Consider the following 24,523-nt stretch of genomic DNA (forward strand, 5'->3'; position numbering starts at 1 on the left):
TTGCAGCCACTCAACCCTGCCGTCAGAGCGTGAAAGCAGTGCAGACTACACGTGCAATGCGTGTGGCTGTGTTCCAATAACACTTTATTTCCAGAAACCGGAGCCAGGCTAGATTCGGCCCTAGATGACCCTGTGCTAGGCTGCAGACAACCCAATCAAGCAGCCTAGGAAAAGGCACTGGGTCTGTCAGTACTTGCCTATTAAGTTCATCCTCTTTCCTGACTTGGTCTTTTTCATCTCCAATCATCAAAACTCGGTATCTGCATAGGAAACAGAAGAACTTGTGAGCGGAGCCCAGCAGACCTTCCATAGCCAAGGGGATGCTCGCGGGACGTGGTTACTGACTGGCTAACATGGCGAAAAAATAGTAAAAGTCCCTTAAAACTGAAACATGTACGTGTAAATTAAAATGAGAAACCACCACATTCTGCCCATCGAATTGAGCGTGTTGCAAGAATGAGGGTTGAGCAAATGAGGAATGTTCGTTCACTGACCATTTTGAGGCAACAAGGAGACGTTAACTCACAGGGAGCTACCGGAGGAGGACAGACAGCTGTGGGCTCAGCATGATGAAAAACAAGCATAAGGAAGAAGGAGGTGGGGAGAAATCACCCCAAGGGCATAGCTGAATTAGGTGATGGGATTACAGGTTACCCCCGATCTACTTTTCTGAGCTCCAAGTAATATTGTTTTATTGTGTTCATACCAAGCAAATAAACATAGAAGTAAATAGTAGAACTCTACAAAAAAACACGGCCATCTATTTAAGACATTTCTTTGGTTTCTACAAAACTAAAGTCAAAATTCATCTTTGCAATCGTAAATGCTTCCTAAAATTTAGGAACAAAACAAAGCACCTTTTCAGAAAAACGTGACCTGATTTTGGTCAAACAAGAAAATATTTGGAACCATCTTCTTTTTTACTTTGCCTGCCAGAATGCTCAAGATCAAATTCAGTGGTAAACTGTTATAGCTGGAACTTTTTTCTTTCCTGTAGATGGGTCATGAACTCATTTAAAACTCTTAAACTTCTTCTTTCATAACTAAAAGTTGCCCCACAAATTTACTGAAAATATGTGGGGACAGAAATTATATATAGGTAAACACTTGAAACATCTTCAAGACTGAAGAGAAACCATGCCACTTGCGGGTTCTGGGGAAGAGTTTGTGGCAAAGGCAAAATCTGTAAACGACCACGAATCAATCCCTGGCCCTGGCACACAGTGGGCAGGACATAAACTATTTGTTGGGTGAATGAAAGGACGAGATCCCCAGCTGAAACGCAGACGGCTCACTGAAAAGGTACCACACAGTTCACAGTGGGACCTGATGGATGGGCGTCGTCTCTACAGGAAGAAATGTGGAAATCCAGTGGCGGGAGGGACTATCCTGATGAGGACGGGGAAGACAAGGGCTTCACGTTTGGATTAGGGGCGGAAACAGGTCTGGTTCACAGCACTCAGGATTTTCAAGTTTCACAGGTCTGGGCTCAAACCTAAGTATGTTCTTTTCCAGATGCCCAGTGGCTGAGCTGGAAAGAGCAGGGGCTCTGGGGTCAGACCTACCTAAGTTCAAAGGCCTGGGGCTCACTTGCACTGTGACCTTGGGAAGTTAAGTACACCTCAGAGTTTCCTTGCGCTTACAATGAGCAATCCTAGCAAAAGGACTCAAATACTTGAGTAAGCCAGGATTAAGTCAGAGCAGGGCCTCCACGGAATGGAGGGGATGCTTGGTGGGGCGCGAGGGATGGCAGTGCCTCCCCATTTTCAAGTCGCCCATGAGAGGAGACGAGGGCGTCCAGAGTCAAGGGTAGTGCAGGGTTCGCTGCAAGGTCGAGTGGAACGGCTGGTGGGGGACACACCCGTGGCGGTCCTGGCCGGTGACTTCTCCTCTTGCCCCAAGGTTCACACAGAAGCTTCCCAAGGGAACCTTACCTGGCAAACAGCTCCTTGAGTGTGTCTGGGATTTCAAGGTTAGGATTCTTTAGGGCTGAACTGAACTTCTCTTTAAGCTTCTCCACAAATTCTTTAAACTCGCTGGCACAAACCTTTCAACATGAGAGAATGAGATGTTAAGCCCTTTTTCTCCCCGAATGGAGGTTTCACTAAGACACACTGAGGGAAAATCTTGGAGCAGACTCCCTCGGCAGCGACCTCCCAGAGACATTGACAGTAACACTGTCTCCTGTGCCCTCCTGCCTCCCCAGCACCCCCCCGGGAAGGTGACAGATGCTCACCACTTCACTTGGAGGTGGAGAGCCTTACACCTGCACCGCCAGCACTCTCCCCCAAGCCCCAGATGGGAGCCCCGAACGTGTCCTGTGCAGTCTCCTCCAATCAGCAGGCCTAAGTCCCCTCATTGCCTCCCTCCCCACGGTCTGTTCCTCTGTGACTCACCGGTGCAAGTCGGCCTCCACCACCACGCTCAACTGTGAACCCCAAACCAGACCCCTCCTCCTCCGTACCCAACCTGCGACCATCCCAGTGCAGACCTAGATCACAGCGTGGTCCCTCACTGCCTCGCCACCCCCAGGCTCACACCTCCAACTCATCCTCCATGGTGTGGCCGGCAAACCGACCCCGTCACCCTGTCACCCGGTGTCCAGCACTACAGGACAAGTTCACACTCCTCCCTGACGCCTCTCACTGCCGTCCTCCCATGGGGCACCTCGCCCCCTTCCTTCTCTGTCTTTCCTCGGCTGGTCCCTCACCTCCACAGTCTGGGCTCAGTGCTGACACATTTGAAAAACCCTCTGTAGTAGATGCCGTTGGTCGCCTACTTCCTTCATCCGGTTCTTTCTTAGCAGTGGAGCCAGCCCCAACTTGGTGTGGGGAGACAGCCTGCCCAGCTTCCTGAGGTGAGTCAGGATGGATCTTCTGGGAAAGGCTGTCCCCTCCCTGATACAAGGGCCCTCTCCCCACTTCTTCTTGCCCTGGGATTCTGTTGTGAGGACTGAGCTCCAGCAGTTACCTGGCAGCCATGAGGTGACCAGCATGAGGATGGAAAGCTGACCACCAGGGATGGGGACGGAGTGACAGGATAAACCTGGGACCCTGAGGACATCTCTGCTTCGCTCCACCTGCACAGGACAGCCTACTTCCGGGCTGCCAGTTAAGTTAAAAAAGGCTCAAGCCCCTGTTAGGTTTTTGTTTCTGTCACCTGCATCAAAAGCATTCCTAATTCTCCCTCTGAGACCTCAGCGGCCTGTGCTTTCCTCTCTCAGGGTGGCTGCACTGTTCTGTGGTGCGCATGTACTTCTCTGCCCATCCCACTGCCCTGTGGCTCCATTTCACCCGGCCTCGTCTGGCGCAAGGCCGGACACAACACGCAGCAGAGTCCGGTGTTAGCTCAACGCGTGAGGGGTGAGCAGACTCTGAGCCACAGAGCAGAGAAGCCTGGGTCTCGAAAGACAGCTTCCTTCCTTGTCAGTCACCGCCCCGGCCCCGCCCACAGAAAATTCAGAAAGAAAACTCATGGCCAGGCTTCCCTGGTGGCACAGTGGTTAAGAGTCTACCTGCCAAAGCAGGGGACAAGGGTTTGAGTCCTGGTCTGGAAAGATCCCACATGCCGCGGAGCAACTAAGCACATGCGCTACAACGACTGAGCCTGTGCTCTAGAGCCAGCGAGCCACAACTACTGAGCCCGTGTGCCACAACTACTGAAGCCTGCATGCCTAGAGCCCATGCTCTGCAACAAGAGAAGCCACCACAATGAGAAGCCCGCCCACCACAATGAAGAGTAGCCCCCGCTCGCCGCAACTAGAGAAAGCCCACACATAGCAACAAAGATCCAACGCAGCCAAAAATAAAAATAAAATTTAAAATAAAAGTTTAAAAAAAACACCAAGAAACAAAAACTCATGGCCTATCCACGAGCTTTCCAGAAGTCTAGCTCTTTGTAATTTCTGAAGAGCAACCCTGTTTTCTTAATGAAATAGACGCAAGACACAGCAGCGCTGCAAAGAGACATGGCAAATTCTAACCATCTTTAAAACTGATGCTGGACCCAGATCAAGTGAGGGCCACAGCCAAAGAACTGACAAGTCAATTTCCCAAATGAGCAGGGGAAAAGCCCATGTTTGCAAGGCTGGCAGAGGCACCGTGGGACCCAGAGGACCAGCCTAGAACCTAGAAATCCCCGCCTCCAGGGCAGGCTGAGCCCGACCACCGCGCAGGGCCCACCTTTGGGTCTCCGTAGTCGCATTTTCGATTCATGAAATCTCCAACAAGCGCCTTATCCTGGTACACCTCAGCGAGGCAAACCCTGCAGGGAGAGCAGGCCACAGTGAAGTCTGGGCAGTGTAACGATGCCCACGTTCAGAACCACGGGAAGATTTCTGTCCTAACAGTTCTGGCCTTGGGTAAACATGAAGTATGATCTGCCTATGTGCCTGCTGGGTGATTACAGCTTTTGAAAATGAAGGATTTGGGGTCGGCCTGTCAGTGCTCATGCTTCGCATCTCGACTTCTCTGCACTTCTGTCCTCCACGTGTAAACTGAGAACAGTAGCTTCCACCCGCCTGCCCTCACGGGGATTTGGCTAGGACCACAGGAGAGACATATGTCAAAGAGGATCTTAAATTTAAAAACAGGCCGTGGTGTTTGGTATTAAGAGCTCCGGCCTCCTCCAAGCACTCTGTCCACTGCACACATCTTCACACCCCCAGGCATCAAAAGAGCCTGACCTGCCCAAAGGGAAACGGAGGGAAAGACAACCAGTGTTCGCTGGGTTCCTAGGAGCTGCGCACTTTGAAAGCTGGAGCTGCTCCTTCATAAAGAGCTTGCAAGGCAGAGACTGTCATTCCACTTGACAGCTCAGTGAGGTGTAGGGTCCACCCCTGCCCCCGAGGTCACAAAGAAGCCAAGGGCCAGGGCAGGTGGGACACATGTGGTTACTATTGGTATCGTCCTGCTCACAGGTGGGGAAACAGCCTCTAAGGGGATAAATGCCCCGTCCGTCCCAGGTCCCACAGCTCTGAGTTGCAGTGGATGGAGACCTGGGCCTGCACACCCTTTAGCCCCCTCATGTCCCCCTTCCCCGGCTGCTGCGGGACAAGAGGAAGAGCATCAGGCAGGGGCCAGGAAACCCGACTTCCAGATCTCACTTCACTGCCAGCTCACTGTCACCCCAGCCAACTTGCACGCTCTCTCTGGGCCTGTTTCCACTCTGCAAACAGGAGGACTTTGGACCAGGTGGTCAGAGCCCTTTCAGACAGAACATTCTAAGAGTCTTCCATGCACTGGGGAAGTGGCTTCACACAGGAAGGCCCCTTGGTGTCTAACCCAGTGGTTCTCGTCGGGGCGATCTGCACCCCCGGGAGGGCATGTGAAGACATTTTTGATTGTCACAGTTGGGGGAGGGGGGGCGGGTTGCCACTGGCACCTCGGGGGTGGAGGCAGGGAGGCTGCTAAACACCCCAGTGCCCAGGACACTCCACAACAGAGAATGAGCCGCCCCACATGTCAGCAGCGCCGAGACTGAGAAGCCTGGACAGAGGGCTGAGTCTCCTCTGCAATCCAGGGCTGGGCTGCTTTCCTCGCAATCTGCCTGACTGCAGGCAGCGCAGGGCTCGGAATCAACCTGGAGCCAAGCTCTCCCACTGACCCGTGGCCCAAACATCAGCTGGTGGAAGCAGCTCCGCTTCCCGGCCTCACCCTCGTGCTGCCTGCAACACTGCAACACTCGGGTACCCTCCCACACCGCCCGCTGGGCTTCGCCACTCGAGCCCGCGCCGGCAGAGGGAGGGAGCTGCAGGGTTCTGACGGGGCTGGCAACGGCTTTACACCCTGGCCCTGAGAGAAACAGACGGCGGGCAGCTGACGACGGGGGAGGCTTTGCAGCTCCTGGCCAGCTGCCATCCCCTCAAGTCTTTAGGGCACGCCTGGCTCTGCTGAGGAAATGGCCGAGTGCATTTGGTACAGTGATCCCGTTCCTGTCTAGCTTCCTTCTGGAGTGAGCTATGTGGTGGACCACAAACACGGAGACATCAAGAGCTGCTCTGGAGTGTTGAAACCCTAGTGGAAATGGGCGGAGGCCTCTGCTTTCACCACATGCTACTCAGGTGAGGTGAAGAGGTACCATTCAGAGCTGTCACCTAGCCTGTTTAGCCTGTTTCTTCACCTGTAACAAAGGAGAGCAGCACCCGCTTCACAAGTGTTCTAAAGTATAAATAACACCTTGAATGTGAAAGTGCCCAGAATCACACCCAGCCCCCCCAAATCAAGGACAATCTCACTAATAGTCTCCAACAGACTACTGATATGCTACCGGACGACTCGGATTTTATCTATCTGGATTTTACAGGTGACTCTTTTAAGCAAATGGGATGAAAGAAATGTAAAGAATGAACTAGAAGCATTGGGATACCCTCGTTTTGGAGTCACGGAAGTTCAAAGGAGGCTTACTTATAGTTCAGATAGGCTTGTGGATTTTTGACTATGTAGCGAGCTCTTCGTCCGACCGAATGGGATGTTTTATCCAAAGACTCTTCCAAGGTTGAGTGTAAAATGTCCCGCACGACCTGCCAGGGGACAAACGGGCCCTTCACCTGGATCAAACACAAGCCAAGACACAAAATCAGTATCCTCGGAGCCCACATTATGGGCCACTAATGTAAAGGAGGGGGAAATACGTTCTGTGGAGTCTCTTTCCTCAGCGGACACTCAATACTGTCACCTCACGCATTTACTCAGTCACATTTACTGGGCACTGACCATGTACCTGCCCCTGAGTGGGTGCTGGGCAGAGAGGAATAAGACAAATCCTCCAGGTCCAGTGGGAAGAGTATATTTTGGTGACTAGTAGAGGTGCTCGGAGGGTGCTTGGGTAATACTGACTGGAAGGCAATGCGTCACAGGAAGTCAGGAGTACAGAAGATGCATTTCATTAGACGGTTTTAGAGGTTTAAGTACCCATCGTGTACACTCAAGAACGCTCTGCGTACGGTGCCTGTAGTTACACGAGTGGAAACGGAACGTGCTGAGTCACAGACTCCGGAGACCCTCTCAGTGAACACATGCAGGAAGGCACAGCCCAGGTAAGGAAGGGGCTTGACGACAGGGTTATTTTCTTAGCGCCCCAGCAGGAGTGGGCCCAGGAATCTGGTGTAAGTTGAAGCGAGTGAGTGGAGGGTCCGTGCAAGGCCCTCCTGGCTCTCCTGGCTCCCCTGGCTGCGCGGAGGGTGGCAGGGAAGGGAGAGGCCTCTCCCATCAGTGCTGAGACAAGGCCATGTATTAGGGACAGCAACACGCCTTTGGGTTCCTCCTGGCAGAAGGGATTGGGTGGGAAGTTAGGAAGGGGTGGAGGGATAAGAAAATCTGGGGCAATGATCAAGAGAAGGGATTTAATGAGCTTGCAGGCACAGAGCATCAGACCTCTCAGTGGGTTTCTCTCGGCTGGTATGGCTGAGAACAGGAAACACAAACGGGGCTCCTATGAAGCCACCTCACCTACTCTGCCTGGCGGTATTACTGCCTGGAAGGGGCCCTGGATGGGACACTGGCAGAGCCCACGCTCCGGGTGGCTTCTGGGAACCAGCCTGATGGGACATTCGCCTCGGCATGGCATGGGAGGCGGGGAGTGAACCCGGGGACAGCCACCATCCCACGCTGACTGGGTCTACACGGACAGAGTGATTACTGCACGGGAGGCACCATGCGAGGGGCTGCAGCTACAAAAACAAGAAAGAAGTCCCTGTGCTACTAGAAGCAGCCACTCCAGTGGGCTAAGAGGCGCCAGAAGCCAAAGGAGCAGCGTGAAATGTATGCGTCCAAGGGGCAGAGCGAGAACGCAGTAACTACTTCCCTTTGGCAGGATCAGTGAAGCCTTTCCAGACACGATAAGCAGTTACTGAAAGATAAATAGGAGTTTTCCAGGAAGATGAGGGTGGGAGGTGGGGAGCAGGGAAGGGTCAGATTCCTGGTGAAGAGAGAGGGAGGGCACAGCTCTCAGCCGTGTGGCCTGCAGCCAGCCAAAGACGAAGACGCGTGAGCCGAAGCCAGGAAACAGATGTGCAAAAATAAGCATGGCGGGTGTGCAGATAACTAAGAAGAACCTGCTGTATAGCACAGGGAACTCTATCAGTACTCTGTAATGACCTAAATGGGAAAGAATCTAAAAAAGAGTGGATATATGTATATGTGTAACAGATTAATTTTGTTATACACCTGACACTAACACAACATTGTAAATCACCTATACCCCAATAAAATCAATAAAATTTAAAACAAAACAAGAAAACGAGTGTGGTATCCATTGCTAGGATTCTGGGAAATGCTTCTCCCAGTGGCCCAGTGGAGTACATGGGATGGATGAGAGGCCCCAGGCATGAGCCTCCCTATGCGGGTCCCATGACGAGAGGGACTCGCAAATCAGCGGGCCAGAGGCTGGGAGGGGGCGGGGGCGCTGCGCCGCGTACCTTGGTGTTGAGGACGTTGCTGGCAATGCGGCAGAGCACAAGCAGCCCGTCCTCCTGCAGGGACCAGGTGACGCGCAGCCGGGTCATCCTCTGCAGGGCGCTCTGGTCGGCCTCGTCGTGGTAACGCAGCCTTTTGCTTTTTTCTTCTGGGAGCTCTTCTAAGAGGGGAGGAGGAGAGGGGGCCTCTAATAACCACTTTGGAGCTGTCACTGTGGAGAGGGAAAGGGTCCCTGCCCAGCAGGTCAGACTGCACCAAGGTACTGGTTATCAGAATCTCATCGTGCGGGGAGTCATGTAAACTAATCACAAAAGACTCAGACCAACCTGACAGATTTTTTTTACCCCTTTCATCATTTCACATTTCATGGCGACGGGCTGGGTAGCCTGATGCAGCCTCTCGTTAGTTATCTGCCCATCTCTGATCCTTCCCTTGGCGGCACTGAACCCTTTGAAAGCACCTCACACAGAAGCCGAGGGAGCCTGCTTGGGGTGCGCTCTCTGGATAAGTGGGTCCCCACCATTCCCTGCTCTGCGACCTCAGAGATGCTGTGCAAACTCTGGCGCAGCGTGGGGACAAGGCCCACTCTACAGGGCTGCCTTGATGAGTCAACGGGACTGGGTATAAAACACCTCGCGCAGCACCTGGCACAAAGTAGCTACTACCGAATTAATAACAATCACTAACATCATGGAATGTTTACTAGGTGCCAAACACTGGCTTAAGCTTTTTACATATATTTACTTGTAATTAAAAATAACGCTTGGCAACACCCTATGAGAAGGATACAATTATTATCCCCATTTGGCAGCTGAGGAATCTGAAACACAGAGAGATACAGCACCTTGCCCAAAGTCAGAGCCTAGTAAGCGGCAGACAGGATTGGAACCTTGAGCTCTCAACCACTGGGTTTCCCGAAGTTTCTTCCCCTCGGGGAGTCGCTGGTGGCAGTTTCACAGGCAGACACCATATGCTACCATATGCTACTGCCAATTCCAAAAGACTGTTTGTTTAGTGAGTGTCTTCCAAATGAGGGCAGGAGAAAAGTGGGCAAGAGCATTTAGATTCAAATCGATACCACCACCGTATTTTGCCTTGTAATGAATTCAGGTCTTTGCGAGCCAAACTGATCTTATGTATATCTGGACAGGCTAAACAGAGGAGGTTGTTTCAGCTGATGTGAGGCTATTTGTTGTGAGCACCAGCCGAATAAACCACTAAAAACAGGCTCCTGTTAAAATATTCTGTTCTCAGCTGAAATAGCTATGGCTCTCAGATCACTGTTAAAACACACACACCACTGAGGTGACATAAAAGTGGCCTAAAACCTGGACACTGGTCTTCTCGCTGCCCTCCTTCACTGTAAATATCGCCCAAATAAAGACTCCTAGAGGGCAATCTACGAGGCACCGCACACGACGGGTTCACGAGATCTGGAGAGATCCTGCAGGCTGAAGTGACACGCATGTTGCCTCTGATTTAAAAACACAACATAACTTTAAACTTTGCCCTGATTAGCACAGATGCAGATATTAAAAAGCAAACCAAAAGAATAATAGGATTTGGGCTGGTTGTGATGAGGACTTTGCTATGGATTTTTTGCCAAGGTTTTTTTTCCCAGTTGAAAAGAAATTAGAAATTTGAACTGAGGGAGTTACTAAGTGAAAAGGCTCTACACAATGCAGAGACAGAGAAAGCGGGGGGAAGCAGAGTCAGTTCGAGGCCCTCTCGGTCAGCAGGCTGAGTATGGAAAATAAAACGTGATCACGCAGTTAGTGCTCCAAATGGAAGGAGATGGAACCCGAGTCTGAAGACAGAGCTCAGGCTGGGCTGCGGGGAGGCTGCTGTCCATCCCCAGCCAGACCGTGCATGCAAAGGCAAGCCTGGCAAACACGAATGAGCATCACGAAACCTTTTTTCTTTCTCTTGATCTTCTCCCCAGGGTCCTTCTTCAGCCGCTTGCGCTTCTGGCTTTTCCCACCCCTCACTTTCTGGTTCCTGTCCAGCGTGGGCTCTCGGTCAACCTCAAAGTGCTCTTCCCTGTCAGCACAGAGCCCCGATCCTGCTCGTGCTTTTCCCCAGACAGTCAACCTGCCGCTGCCTGGAAATAAGCACAGGACACCGGCGCTGCAGAATGACCTCTGCAAAGGCCAGAAGCCAAAGCCAACGTGCAGCGATCGTGTCGGCCCGAGACGGTCCCACGACTCTTTCTGCTGAACTTCTGGCCCACGTACCTCCAGCGCCAAGAGGCAACGGGCGCTTGGACAGAAACGTCTGCAGCCTCACTGTGAGCCCGTTCTCCGACGTGGTGGTCTCCTAAAAGACGAGGATGGCACCGGATAAAGTGTGAGCCTTCACGGACCCCGGGGAGCCCAGGGCAGCCACAGCACTGAGGTGCACGTGTCTCTGACGAAGAGACTGTGACGAAGGGACCGCCACCCTCCTATCACACACGTACTCCCTCCCTCCCTGTGTGACCTTTGTCTTACAAACCTTCTGTTCTTTCTTTTAAAAAGGAATACTTGTTCACATCGCAGAATAAATTAGAATCCATTGCGGGGGGGAAAAAAAAATAAAAAAGGCCAGGCAGATATTTAAGGGGCCTGACATGAGCTTAGTATATATGGAAGTAATTATTTGTGTCTCTGGTCAATTTTGGTTTGGCCAGTTCCAAAACTGTGAGCCAGGAAAGGGACAGGCAGGTGAGTAGCAATGGCAGCCCCCCGGGTGGGGGCCCGGGAATGGATGCCCCCATCCTGAAAGCCCACCTTTTTGGCCTTGTCGATGATGTAGCTGGTCCAGATCCAGTTTCGCTTTAGGTGTCCGTAGAAACTGGAATCAAGCCCAGCGGCTCCCAGCCCATCTCCGGGGATAAAGCCTTCATCCACGACCTCACGGCTGCCCCTGGGAGATGGAAATAAACAGAAAACGAGCCCTCCTTGGGAACTGAAAAGAGAGCCCATGGAGTAGGTAGGGGGCATTTATTATAACTGTTACCTTCCCAGAAAAACACCTGGCAGGTGGAAGTAAAGGGCTTGTCAGAAACCCAGACTGCTATGTAAAATTCCCAATTTCTGCACTCTGGCTACTGGTTCTTTTTATTTTTTGACCAAAGGTGAGCTAACCACCGCATGGCTGGGGCCAGATGTGAGCCACAGCCACCAACTTGCAGCCTCGGCACCAGAGACTCAGGCTTCCGGGCCTGACAGGGAAGCCCGATGTGGCCCGAGGGCGGGCCAGAGTCTGCAGGACCAGGACCCCCGCGGCCCTGCATGTGGGGACAGCGCAGGGCGGGGCGGGGACGCACGCGGTGTACTCCATCATGGCACACTTGCGCTCCAGGGTGTGCTTGTCCATGGCGCTCTCCTGCTCCTTCTGCAGAATGCCCTCCTCATCGCTGCCCTGATCTGGGCCGCTGTTCTTCCGGATGCGCGGGCAGCGTACCACGCCTAGGAAACCAGACACAAGCCCCGTTGAGGACACCTTCCTGCCACGGTCTGCTGGCCACAGCTTGCCGAGGGGTGGCAAGAGAAGACTGGATTCCCTTTCTGTGAAAGGGATAAACCTTTCAGGCTCCCCACTAGGGGAGGGGGTCTGAAACTGGTGGACCTCCTTGCACAAAATGCACAAAATGCAGAAGGCAGAGAGTTAAAGCTGGTCCTGAAGCTGTGAAAAGGGCCTGCATGCAGCCTGTACTCTATTACAGAGGCAAGGCGCGCAGGCAACCAGAGAAACTCCACGTCTTCTTCCTTCCAGGGGGATGCCCAGGGGAGTTGTGTGTCGCACAGAGGAAGCGACGAGTGAAAACGGCTGCACACGGTGGTGGCTGCCAGGGTCGGGCTGGTGGGAATCTAGACAGTGCGAGGCAGCATCGCAGTCTCCCTGGGCGCACCGGGCTCCAGGAGCAGCCAGACGTTTCCTGAGTGCCCCAGAGGTGCATTAATTTAGTTGGGAAATTACATTCAGTGATTCCACAATAAAGCATCTCTTGCAAGGAAATAGAAAATACCACTAAAACCGTTGCTTGCGTCAGGCCAGGGAAGGCTATGATAATTTGCAGACTACCGAAGAGCCTCTCATAACATGGGCAGCGGGAGACTTTGGCCTGGGTAGTGGCAAGGGGCGGTGGGGAGAGCCCATGCCCTGCACCTCCCAGCTGGAGCTTTACGTGAGACGTCTGGTTCAAACTTCACCTCAGCCCCACAAGGTGGCGGTGGTGTTCCCAGATTAGAAATGAAGAAACTGAGGCTCAGGAGGTTACAAAGAGCTTACCCAAGGTCATGCATTTGAAGGGAACTTGAACCTAAGAGGACTTCAGGCGATGCTTCGCCTTGCACCACCAAGCTGCCTGTGGCAGACGCAGATTCAGGCCCTCCCCACGGCTGCTGAATCCAAATCCCTGGACCACGCCCAGTAATCCGCATTTCAATGGGTTCCCCAGGTGCTGCCTGTGTGCACACAAGCTCTGGGAGCCCCACTTTAAAGGATGCTCACGTCTAATTATTGATGGGGCAGAACCCCTTCGAATGTCTGTTGAATGAAGGGACAATCAATGCCTGATTAACAGACTCAATAAGCCTCCCACATTTCGGCTCACGAACATGGGAAGGGATGGAAATTCACTAGTTGTCAAGCCTGAAAAACTCTGGTGCAAATAACATACTGGTTCGCAAATTTTTATCTAGGTATAAAACGCAGGGGTATTAGGGCACTTTAAAATTTGCCCTGGTAAAAGCCTAGCTCACTGCTGATGCCAGAGGATTCTACAAAACTCTGTTGCTAAAATTTGTCTGGACCCATTAAAGTATCTATACAAGTGCTCATTAGCCTATTGGCATTAAACAGTTCTACCCAATAAACATGTGGCTCCTGCTTTGCAAAAATCAAAGTGTAACCTTGATCTTCCAGCTCTGTGACAGAAGGAAGAGAGGGAGTCCTCTCCCAGGTGCAAATGGAATGTGGCATCCTTTTCCTCCTGGGACTGGTGGCAAGAACGGAACTGATGAAAACTGGCTTAGAGGAAAGAGCACAAGACTGGAGGTTCTAATGCCTTCTACAAACCCTCCATTCATTCCACAAACATTTACGGGATGTCACCTATGTACCAGGCACTTTGAGACACGCTGGGGATACAAGTCAAATTTCCTGTACTCAAGGAATTCCCAGAATGACATCAGATGACAGTAAAGATGCTGGAAAGGCTTTCTCAGAGAGAGAATGCTTGAAGTGGGAGTGGCCGTCTGCAAGGTGAACATAGGTTGGGATGTTCCAGAGACAGAAGAGAACACAAGCCAAGGCTTAACTCAAAGCCCAAGCCATCTGACCCACTGGACAGTCTAGTCAGTTCCTCCTCCTGAACACCTCCCAACCTGTCCTCTGTCCTTCACTGTCACCAGCGGACCTCTCCTGGACCTGAATCACAGCCCCTAGCTGGTCTCCCTGCTTCTACTCTGGTGCCTCAGTCTGTTCTCTACACAGCAGCCAGGGCAACTCTGAAAGACCCGAGATCTTGGCTTACAACCTCCAATGGCTTCTCGCTGCTCTTAGAACAAACCTAAACTCTTCCCGTGCCCTGCAAGGCCCCCGAGTCCGCTTCCTGCCTGCTCCTCCATCTCATCAGCTGCCGCTCCCCTCCCACGCACACCGGCCTCCTCTGTTTCTCCATCAACACTCAGGGCCGTTGCACCTGCCTGGGATGCTCCTCCTCAGCTCTGGTCACGGCTGGCTCGGCCTCATCCTTTAGAACTCAGCTCAAAGTCTCCTCCTCAGAAAGGCTGCTCCTGACCAGCCCAGTAAAACACCCTCGATTCATCACCCAGTGTGTTTCCTCCCCAGCTCTCATCACACTCTGGATCTCTGTGTGCTGTGTCTTCACCAAGACAGCGTAAGTCCTGTTGCTGTGTGATCGCGGGTAGGAAAAGACACACACAAGGTGTTCAATAAATACCTACAGAAGGAGCGAATGAATAAAGACAAAAGCGAAGCTGCGTGGGCTCAATGGGGTGGAGGACTAGTGGCCCTTCCAGGTAAGGCCCACCACTGTCCCTTCTAAGGGAGCTTCCAGGACACTCCAGGCCTGCGGGGGACAGTCAGAAAACCAGCAGGAGGCTTCTAGTCTCTTCTAGCTCTAACTCCCAGCTATCCCACAGAAAGGAGGGAAAACAGTGAGTCCAGTAAAGACGGATGGTACCTAGTGGGGTGTTGAGGCAGACGCACTGCAGATCGAACCAATAGTTCTCCACGTCCTGCATTGAGTTCAGGACGTAGAGTCGCTTCTCGAAGGGCCGGCTGCTATGGGCCAGGTTGTAATGGGGGTCACAGGTGGTGGTGTCCACGATGACCACGTTCTTCTTCAAGAAGATAAAGACCTACGAGGGAGACACCGGATGGGGTGAGGGGAGAGCCTCAGCCTCAGCATTGGGTGAGGTGTCTGGAAACTGCACTTAGCAGTCAGGACCACCTTCATCTGGGCCTGGAGGCCGTTACCTGATCTTTATCCTGAAACTTCTCTGTGGGCCCGAACTGGAGCAGCCCCATGTAGCACAGCTTCTGAAGGTTCTCCACCACCGAGAAAATGTAACGTCTGGAAAACAGAGGGGGGTGGCAGCTTCTCAGCTGCCGTCAGGGGGTCTGCACAGGGGTGAGGGATGTGACTTGCTTCTTCTCCTCTCTTCGACCTGTGGGACCTTGAGGACGGGCCTTGAGCCTGAACTGTGCTGAAACCCAGAATCCCCATCCCAACACCAACCAGGGCAATGGGGCATTGATCCTACTTGGGGGTCTTGAGTTCGAAAGTAAAAGTAACAAAAGGAAAGACCCACCTTATTACCTGCAGTCTTTATCAGCAGATTTTACTTTAAAAGAACCTTGAAAGCAAGTACTAAAATGTCCCAGCCCACAGTGCATTTGCCTCTGTGCTTTATGTAGAAGGCACAGGTGGCTGAATTAATGACCTTGGGTCGCTACAACCTGGCAGGCAGAAACCTTTCCTCTTCCTGGTCAACGATTACTCAGAAGCCTAACTCCAAGGGGCCTACCAGGACCCTCGGCCGCCCTGAGTCGGCTGCAGGGACCTCACCTCTTGTACAGAAGCTGTTGCCGGATGGGCCTGGGGAGAAAGCGGATCAGCGTGTGCTTCTTCAGAGGGTCGTTAAGAAACTCCTCGAGGTTGTCCACCTGAGAGGTGATTTTCAGGTTCAGCTCACCCTCAAGGACAGGGTGAATTGCAAGAATTGTGAAAAAAAAAACACCACTACTTTCCAGGCTGTGGTCTCGCTGAATCTGGCCATCTATCCCATGGGGACAGAGCCCCCTCTTGCCTGTCCCTCCAAACCTCCCACATTTCTCAGCCCTGATGCCCCTCCCCTCCAACCCATCTGCCACACTGCCGGGTACAGTAAACAGGTGGCCTCACTCACTGCTGGTGGGCATGCAAAGTGCTAAAACATTTCTGGGGGACAATAGGGTAATATATTTATTCATATTAAAAATTTAGGGCTTCCCTGGTGGCGCAGTGGTTGAGAGTCCGCCTGCAGATGCTGGGGACACGGGTGTTCATGCCCCCGTCTGGGAAGATCCCACATCCCGTGGAGCAGCTAAGCCCGTGAGCCATGGCCGCTGAGCCTGCGCGTCCGGAGCCTGTGCTCCGCAACGGGAGAGGCCACAACAGTGAGAGGCCCGTGTACCGCAAAAATAAAATAAAATAAAATAAAATAAAATAAAAAAGGATGAAGGATGCTTATTGCCTTTAAAGCCAGTGATTCTACTTCTATCCTTAACCTGAGACGAAAAATTTTGGAGCTGCCCACAAATATGTCTACCAAAAAGTATTCATCAACATGTCACTTACACCACCAAGAAACTGGAGCTTAAATGTCCAAAAATAGAGTATTGGTTAAATACATTAGGGTACGTGCATAAGAAGGAATACTACGGATTTACTTAATATCAAGTTAAAGCAACGATGTGGAAAATACAATACATTCTTCAGTGGAAAGAACAGATCATAAAAGAGTAAATACAGTACGGTCTCAATTCAGTTTTTTTAAAAAAGGAAGACCTCATATATATACACATGCATTACATACAAACATGGCATAGGAAGAAAAAGACTAGAAGAAAATGCACCAAAAACACTAGCAGTGATACCTCTGAGTGATGAAGTTATAGGATTTCTATGGTAATTTCTATTTTTTCCTTTTTCTGTATTTACCAAATTTGTAAAAATATATTTTATTGCTATACCATAATTGTCTGTCTTTTGACTGATCTAGAAGAACAAGTCTTTGAAATATTTCCTTTAACTCACCATCTATCCATCCATCCATCTATCCACCCAATCTATCCTGTCACCTTTTCTATCTAGCGAGCCACTCTATCTATCTACCTATCTAACTAGCGAGCCACTCTATCATCCATCTATCCATCTATCCATCCATCTATCTATCTACCTATCTACCTATCTGTCTAGCGAGCCACCCACCCAGCTAGCCAGCCAGGCAACTGCAAGTATTTTCCCTTGACCAGGTGAGTGTAGGCCCTCTGGTATGGAGCTGAGGGACCGGCCCCTGAGAAAGCCTGGGAGTCATCAGTACCTTGTAGCTGACTTGCACAATCTGGGTGAAGATGGAGAGGGGCAGGCAGAGAAGAATGTCACTGACCAGAGCCCAGCCAAAGCCAAAGTCCTTGTGGATTGGGACGGGAGGGATGTAGCGCGTCCACGAGGCTTCATCCACATACACTGGGAGAAAACAGGGGTCCGTCCTGAGATAGGGTCCTGGTCATGATGCTGGTATCGCCTCCCAGTAGGTCTTGGTTCCCCCCTCTCACCACAAACTAGGGCAACATCCTCCTTGTCAGGCAGGAAGCCCGGAGGCTCAAGAAGTTTGGGTTGTGTCTTTGTTTTGATCAGGGCAGTATGGGGACTCAGCCAGTTCAGATCATAAGGACAAGGAACGACCATGACTCCCCTCTGGACCCCACTGTGGCCTGCCTACCCAAGGCATCTCACCGGTCTCTGTGGAGAGCTCCACTTCACCCTCCCGGGTGGCTCCATCTTGGGTGTCCTTGGGTGGGGCATCGAAGGAGGCCTCCAAATTGCTCCCGGAGGAAGACGGGGCCCCCGTCCTCTTTTCGCTGCTGCAGCCTGGCTTCTCCACCGTGTTGCTGGCAGGGTGCCCATAGATCAGGTACCACAGAAACATGTGGATCACCCGCAGGCGAGGCATTTTGGGCAGAAACCCTAGAGAACGCCCAAGTCCAGGAACTGGGGCAAGAAAGGAGGGCGATGCTTGAAAATCCCAGATTCAACTGAGTTCAATTCATTCAAAAACTATTGAGTGCCGCTGTATCCCAGGGGCCAGGGAGACGGCAAATGTTTTCACCCTCACGGGACTTACTTTCTTATGGGAAAGGGCAGACAGTAACAAACTACCTAAGATAGTACATCGGATGGAAATAGCTGATGCAGAAAATAAAGCAAGGAAGGCAGAGGAGGGCTATAACTCTACAGAGGCCTAGAAGGTCTCACTGGGGAGAGGCCTTAAGGGACGTCCTCGAGTTAGTGAGGGAGCGGGCCATGCAGACACATGGGCGACATGCCCCCCAGGGCGAATGTAAGAAGCCTGAGACGGGGGTGTGCCTGGCACATTCGAGGAAGGGTCAGTTGGCCTGAGTGACGGGGTGGAGCAAGGAAGGGGGAGCGTGCAGGAGGTGAGCCAAAGTGTAACAGGGCAGGGGGCCACCACGACAGACCCCCGCAAGAGGACCTGAGGCTGATGGGGACTGTGCAAAATATCCCAGAATCTAGGTTCTTCAAAATAGCTTATTTCTTTGACACAAAGTGCTCCTTGACTTTCCCCAGCGAGAGGAGACAGGTGAGAGCCAAGGGAGGCATAGGAACAGGGTGGCGAGGACACGGGACCGGAGGGCCCCTCCTCTGCCGTCAGGCCTTGACCGTGCGAGGAGCTCTCGGCTGCCTCTTGCCCACTCAGGTGCACGTGCTGCTCCGCTGCGCCGCCTTGTGCGCAGGTTTCTCCCTCCACCTGTACTTTCTGAGACGTTAAGAGTCTGGGCCAAGTCCGTGTGCCTGGAGCCCTCAGCAAGGGAAGTCACACAAATGACCTCTCCTGCTCAGAATCCCCGGGTTGCCGGGTCCCCAACCAGGACGTTTCTGCCTGACAGAAGTCTGTGAGCTGTCACCATTGCTCTCCTCCTCCAGCTGCACGCTGTGACCAGCAACTACAACCACACCCCAACTACGAAGGCCTGGCCATGGGCACCGGCCCAGCACAAGCTGACATCAGAGCAGCTTGGTGTGGGGTGAGGGGAGACAGCCCTCTTCGAGAACTGCATCCCAGAAAATTAGATGTAATTACCAGAGGCTTGTGGGCTCAGGAAAGGCAGAGATTTTCTGTGGTTTACATAATGTTCCAGCCCAAGGGTATTCAGCAGAAAGAGTTAAACTTCGTGAACAATTCCTCAGCTTGGGACCTGGCATAATTTCTCCTGGGCCTTAAAACAGCCTTGTGAGGTACTCCGGGCAAGAATCACCCCCATTTTACAGACAGGAAAACTGATGCCGGCACGTGACCAGCCCCCCACGGCCCCAGCTGTTGATTCAGACCTGACTCTGCCTGCAGCCCAGGGCTCGGACGTGCAACACCACGTGACTCAGAAGACCAAACGAAACAGAAACAGACCCTGACAAGAAGCTGCTTTTTACCTACAACAGGGTGATAGTTTTTCAGCTGGGTTATGCCCATTTTCTCATCAGTCTTTTTCACCCGTCCACTTTCTAGTTTAGAGGAAGCATTCAGCTGAGAGTCTCCCGATCCTCTTGGGCCCCCTTTTCCTTGACTTTCTTCTTCAGCTTCCCCTTGAGGCACTGGAGGCTGGGGTGCTTTAACCCTGAAGTTCAAATATAAGATGTTAGAAAACCAAGGGCTGAGAAAGGACAGGGTCTGTCCTCAAGAATTTGGCCCTGGGGTTTCAAATCAACTGTCTGTAGGGGCCAAACAGGTGATGTAAACAGATAAAATGTGTCAGGGCACTGGACATTTGGGGGTGACCTGGACAGTGGACCCCCACCTACGGGGCAGCTGCTACCTCGTGAGAAGCGCAGCCCAATGTGCTGGGTCCTCTGACACTTTCATCAATGCCAGAAATCAGGAACTTGACATGAAATTAATTGGTAACTGATTCAAAGCACTTGTGGCCAAGGCATGGCAGGCCCCACAAACCAACATCTGCGAGCCCAGGCGCCACCTTGAATTTAAACCCAACTGAGAACGTTCTCCCCCCGAGCTTTCTGCCGGTCCATTAGGTGGTCTATGAACAAAATGAGAGAAGACCTCAGAAAGGCAACCAGAATCATTCTGAGCTATATTATAAACTACGCAAGTCTCACATGTCATAGGACTTGGAACACTCAGTCCACACTCTATTATAGAGCACAGAATTAAGAAAGTTAGCAGGGCTTCCCTGGTGGCGCAGTGGTTGAGAATCCGCCTGCCGATGCAGGGGACGCAGGTTTGTGCCCCAGTCTGGGAGGATCCCACATGCTGCGGAGCGGCTGGGCCAGTGAGCCATGGCGCCATGGCCGCTGAGCCTGCGCGTCCGGAGCCTGTGCTCCGCAAAGAGAGAGGCCGCAGCAGTGAGAGGCCCACATACCGCAAAAAAAAAAAAAAAAAAAACCAAAACAAACAACAACAAAAAAAACCACAACAACAAAAAACCCAAAACAGCTCTTCTAGCTAAAGCTATATTACCAGAGATATGAGAGCCAAGACCAGCCAGGGAGGTGACAGTACCTAATTGTAACTGTGCATCCGTTTGGAAGAAATCTTGCTGATTTCAAGCTTATCAAGAGGATGACAACTAATACAGAGAGGGCCTGAAAATCCCAGAGGGGCTAGAAGGCCTTTCCCTAAACGGCTCTGCTCTCCCATTTCCTGCAGCCTCATCATGCACTCAACAAACATACAATATTTACCAAAATATTTAAACATGCCAAGTTTCTTTCTAAACATTTTACATATGTTAACAGAGGGGAACTCTGCTCTTTATTCTGTAACAAGCCAAATGGGAAAAGAATTTGAAAAAGGATACGTGTATAACTTAATATATATGTATAACAATCACTTTACTGTACACCTGAAACTAACAATATTGTTAATCAACTATGCCCCAATATAAAATAAAAATTAAAAAAAGAAAAAAAATAGAAGAACGTTAGGATTTTTTTCCTCTTAAAGAATCCAGAAATTTATCCTTTTTGAGACTAGGGGATCATGAACCATAAACCCCAAACCAGTGACTTCATTGATCTCACAAAAGTATGAATAAAGGGCTTTTGTGGAAACTGCTTCAGGTTGGAACACAAACCCAGGCAGCATCACTGTGAATTCCCATGGGAGCTGCCACTTGCCTGTTGGCTGTGCTTGAATTGGACATCCGGAAACGAACCTGCTCGATGGCACTTCTCACGAGAGGGTCGTTCTGGTCCATGGACGGGTGCACGACCAGATCCACCTGTGGAGAGAGGTCGGGGGGGTCCCAAAGGGCTGGGGAGGTGCCAGGGAGACTTAGTTCCACAACTCAGTTCCCTGGTGGAACCCTGGTTATACCTGCTGTCATTGACATTTCCAAAAGGCAGTTATGAAACGGGAAGTAAAATGCTAAACAGTTTGCCCTTACAGTTTCTGGCATCAAAATCCCTCGAGTGCCCAAGCCAGAAAGCTCTGCCATCTGTAATGTGCTGCTCTGACTGGTTAGGAATTCTGCCCTGGAAATCAAGCGGTCTGCCCTGCAGCCCCCCAGCTGGACTGTCATGGCCCACTGGTCCCGGCTGCTACCTGGGGGGCTGCTCCCGACACCCCATCTTGCTAGCTGAGCATTTCGCACAGTTGCTTGGGAATCCTGAGGGCCTCCATCTGGAAGAGGTAAGCGGCTGTCATTAATCTCCCCTTGCTGAGAGTGCCATCGGGGACTCCTGCCAGCTGCGCCTCTAAACAAAGTGACAGAGGATTTGGGGCTGCCTTTGTTGTTTTAGCTTTTCCAAGGTACTGAGGCTTGACAGTAAGGTGGTTATCATTTCTCAAGTGATAACTAGACTGACAAATGGCCATAACTCAGTGGGGCTGAGCAGCAGATGGGAGTTTGAGGCCTGGGCGCCAGGAGACAGCAAGGTAAGGTTTTCTAAACAAGTAACTCTGGCCAGCAGGCTTCATGCCCAAAATGGCCCGAAGAGGGTGGGTCACAGGGGAGAGGTGGCCATGCCTGGACAGGGACTCCAAAGGCCACACGTGGCTCCATCTCTCCTGCTCCTCACTTGGGAAATGGAGACCCTTCCCTGCTGCCCTGCCAACTGTTTTCGTGGTTTTGTGAGGTTCAAATGAGATACAGTTAGGCAACACCTCAGAGAATCTATAAGCCAGGTGCAAATACAAAGCATTCCTAGTTCCCCACTTTCCGCAGCCAAATGGCCAGGCCAACTTCCCAAAAGTCCAATGGACATGGCAGGACGCAGGAGCAACGGCAAAAGGCGGGTGCCAGACACAGCAACTCCAGCCAGCGTGGCTCCAGAAGATAGGCGGGAGCCACCAGCAGCACATGCGCTGGGTGCCAGAGCGAGTGCTGCCGAGAAACTGAAGCTTACTCTGGAGGCAGATGTACGATACAGCGGCCTTTCCCGCTGGCAAATGGGCTACTGCATGGTAACCCCCGGCAAGAGGCCCCAAGTACCGGGACACTGATCAATCCTCAGTGTTCACCTGGGACACTCACTCATCCCCACCTTCTTGCCCACTCCCTCTGGTACCACCGATGTATATGGGACCAAAGAGGCATGGGGGACACGGCAGATGTCTATATGTCTATATAAACACAGTCTCTCTCCATTCCTAGGCTGGGGGAGATTTCATTTCCCTGCTCTCAGTTACTGCCTGAGGAGGCTGCACATCGGAAAGACCTGCTCTGTGAAGACCAACAGAAATCAGAGCCATTGCTGCTGACCGGCTGGGCTATTGTCCCCCAGTGAGAGAGGTCAGCACCAGGACCTACTGCCATGCTCAGGGGGACGAGAGGCAGGCAGCCTGGGGAAGGGAGAGGGGCGATGTCAAAGGGACTCACAGCAGATATAAAAACTGATGAGCTGCCCAACTTGGAATGGTAGAAACAGAGTTTTGTTTTGTTTTTTTAAACTTCCATCTTTTTAAAAAAAAAATTATTTATTTTATTTTTATTTATTTTTGGCCGCAGTGGGTCTTTGTTGCTGCAGGCGGGCTTTCTCTAGTTGTGGCAAGCGGGGGCTACTCTTCACTGCAGTGGCTTCTCTTGTTGTGGAGCACGGGCTCCAGAGCACAGGCTCAGTAGTTGTGGCGCAAGGGCTTAGTTGCTCCGCGGCATGTAGGACCTTCCCGGACCAGGGCTCAGACCTGTGTCCCCTGCACTGGCAGGCGGATTCTTAACCGCTGCCCCACCAGGGAAGCCCAGAAACAGAGTTTTTTAAGTCATTTTCTGGTACTGCTCTATGTTTCTCAAATTTCAAAGGTCTCAAAAAAATAAGATAAAGTAAAAAAGACCAGAAATGACCTTGCCAGTTTATTAAGAAAACAAAACATCAAAGCAGAGCATTCTTAAGGCAGAGATTTAAAACGTAGTCGGAAAAAAGTTCAGGAAATTACAAATGCCTATTCCGCAACACCATTGCCTTTGGTCCCAACGCCCAGCCGGGTATCTCAAATGACTCTGACCCTGAAAAATTTATGCCTTAGAATATGTGCAAAGCCACTGAGCTGCAGTTGCTATGGGAATGGCCCCAAACTTTAAACTTTACAGAAACACATAAATTGGGAAAGAAGAGATCAACTGTCCCCATTGGACCACCTGGCAGTGCATGCTAATTGAGTTGCTGACATCATTTCCTCTAGGATATGTTTCTGCAGATTTCTGTGGCTAATGTTCTTGCTACTTAGTCTAAATTTTCCACCTTCCTTTTCTTTTCTTTTTTTTTTTTTTTTTAAATGCATTTATTTATTTATTTTTGGCTGTATTGGGTCTTCGTTGCTGTGCTCGAGCTTTCTCTGGTTGTGGCGAGCGGGGGCTACTCTCTGTTGTGGTGCATGGTCTTCTCATTGCAGTGGTTTCTCTTGTTGCAGAGCACGGGCTCTGGCGCATGGGCTAGAGTAGTTGTGGCATGTGGGCTCAGTAGCTATGGCTTGTGGGCTCTAGAGTGCAGGCTCAGTAGCAGTGCCACACGGGCTTAGTTGCTCCATGGCACATGGGATCCTCCCGGACCAGGGTTTGAACCCACGTCCCCTGCATTGGCAGGTGGATTCTTAACCACTGAGCCACCAGGGAAGCCCTAAATTTTCCACCTTCTAAATGTTGCTTAATTTCTCCCAGTGCGAGTCAGCTGAACCTGGATATGCCTCCCTTTCCATCCTCTCCTTCGAGGCTGGCTGTGGGGCAGGACACCTGCCTTGGGCTGCACAGGCTGCTCTACAATCCAAGCAGGTTATTTGCCTCTTTTCTGTTTCCAGCTTCCACAGGAAGTAGAGATAATCCCCATTGCCCCAGTGAGGAGGCATAATGGGAAATTCCTAACTATCAGCAACAAGGGAACAACCGAGGGACAAGGATGTGGGAAGCTGGGTAAGAAAACACCCAGCACGCACGGTGGTCTGTGTGGTTACCTTCTTCTTGATGCCGTCTTGAATGACTGTCGTCCGATACAGCCTCAGGAGGCCTTCCTCGGACAGGTTCCGCACCAAGCGAACGATGGACTTCTTGCAGCACTTGGTGGACACACCTTCTTGCTTCTCCTGATCCATGATCATCTTCTGAATCCTGCAGCATCACAAAATAAGCCGTTAATATTCCCAGTCTCAACATGGAAGGCCTTTCTAAACCCAGGCAACCGACACCTGCCTAATGGGATCCAGCAGAAAGTAGGGGAGAATTAAAGGGTGTTTCATCACTGAAAGGATGACTTCTTAAGATAGCAAAGATCATCTCTCTTTATGATAAATGAGTTAGCTAAAGACAAGCCACCATTCACAGCAGCTTCACGTTCTGAGCCTTTCACCAGGAACTAAAGAGATTATATG

The 24,523-nt window shown here is 51.4% G+C and overlaps 1 protein-coding gene across 2 annotated transcripts in view; it reads right to left on the reverse strand.

Moving 5' to 3' along the window:
- GTF3C1 (general transcription factor IIIC subunit 1) overlaps window positions 1–24,523 on the reverse strand; it is a 73,706-nt gene that overhangs the window by 14,844 nt on the left and 34,339 nt on the right. For both annotated transcript variants that reach the window (XM_059036149.2, XM_067014136.1), the window contains 17 exons: window positions 24,110–24,263; window positions 20,842–20,945; window positions 19,138–19,322; window positions 17,425–17,679; window positions 17,009–17,154; window positions 15,493–15,590; window positions 14,901–14,997; window positions 14,605–14,782; window positions 11,722–11,863; window positions 11,183–11,318; window positions 10,649–10,730; window positions 10,327–10,515; window positions 8,417–8,574; window positions 6,405–6,547; window positions 4,182–4,263; window positions 1,935–2,047; window positions 198–260 (listed from right to left, as the gene is read on the reverse strand). In XM_059036149.2, the coding sequence (XP_058892132.1) occupies window positions 198–260; window positions 1,935–2,047; window positions 4,182–4,263; window positions 6,405–6,547; window positions 8,417–8,574; window positions 10,327–10,515; window positions 10,649–10,730; window positions 11,183–11,318; window positions 11,722–11,863; window positions 14,605–14,782; window positions 14,901–14,997; window positions 15,493–15,590; window positions 17,009–17,154; window positions 17,425–17,679; window positions 19,138–19,322; window positions 20,842–20,945; window positions 24,110–24,263 (2,325 nt within the window). The remainder of the gene's footprint in view (window positions 1–197; window positions 261–1,934; window positions 2,048–4,181; window positions 4,264–6,404; window positions 6,548–8,416; window positions 8,575–10,326; window positions 10,516–10,648; window positions 10,731–11,182; window positions 11,319–11,721; window positions 11,864–14,604; window positions 14,783–14,900; window positions 14,998–15,492; window positions 15,591–17,008; window positions 17,155–17,424; window positions 17,680–19,137; window positions 19,323–20,841; window positions 20,946–24,109; window positions 24,264–24,523) is intronic.

Source organism: Kogia breviceps, chromosome 14, assembly GCF_026419965.1.
Source record: "Kogia breviceps isolate mKogBre1 chromosome 14, mKogBre1 haplotype 1, whole genome shotgun sequence".
NCBI lineage: Eukaryota > Metazoa > Chordata > Mammalia > Artiodactyla > Physeteridae > Kogia > Kogia breviceps.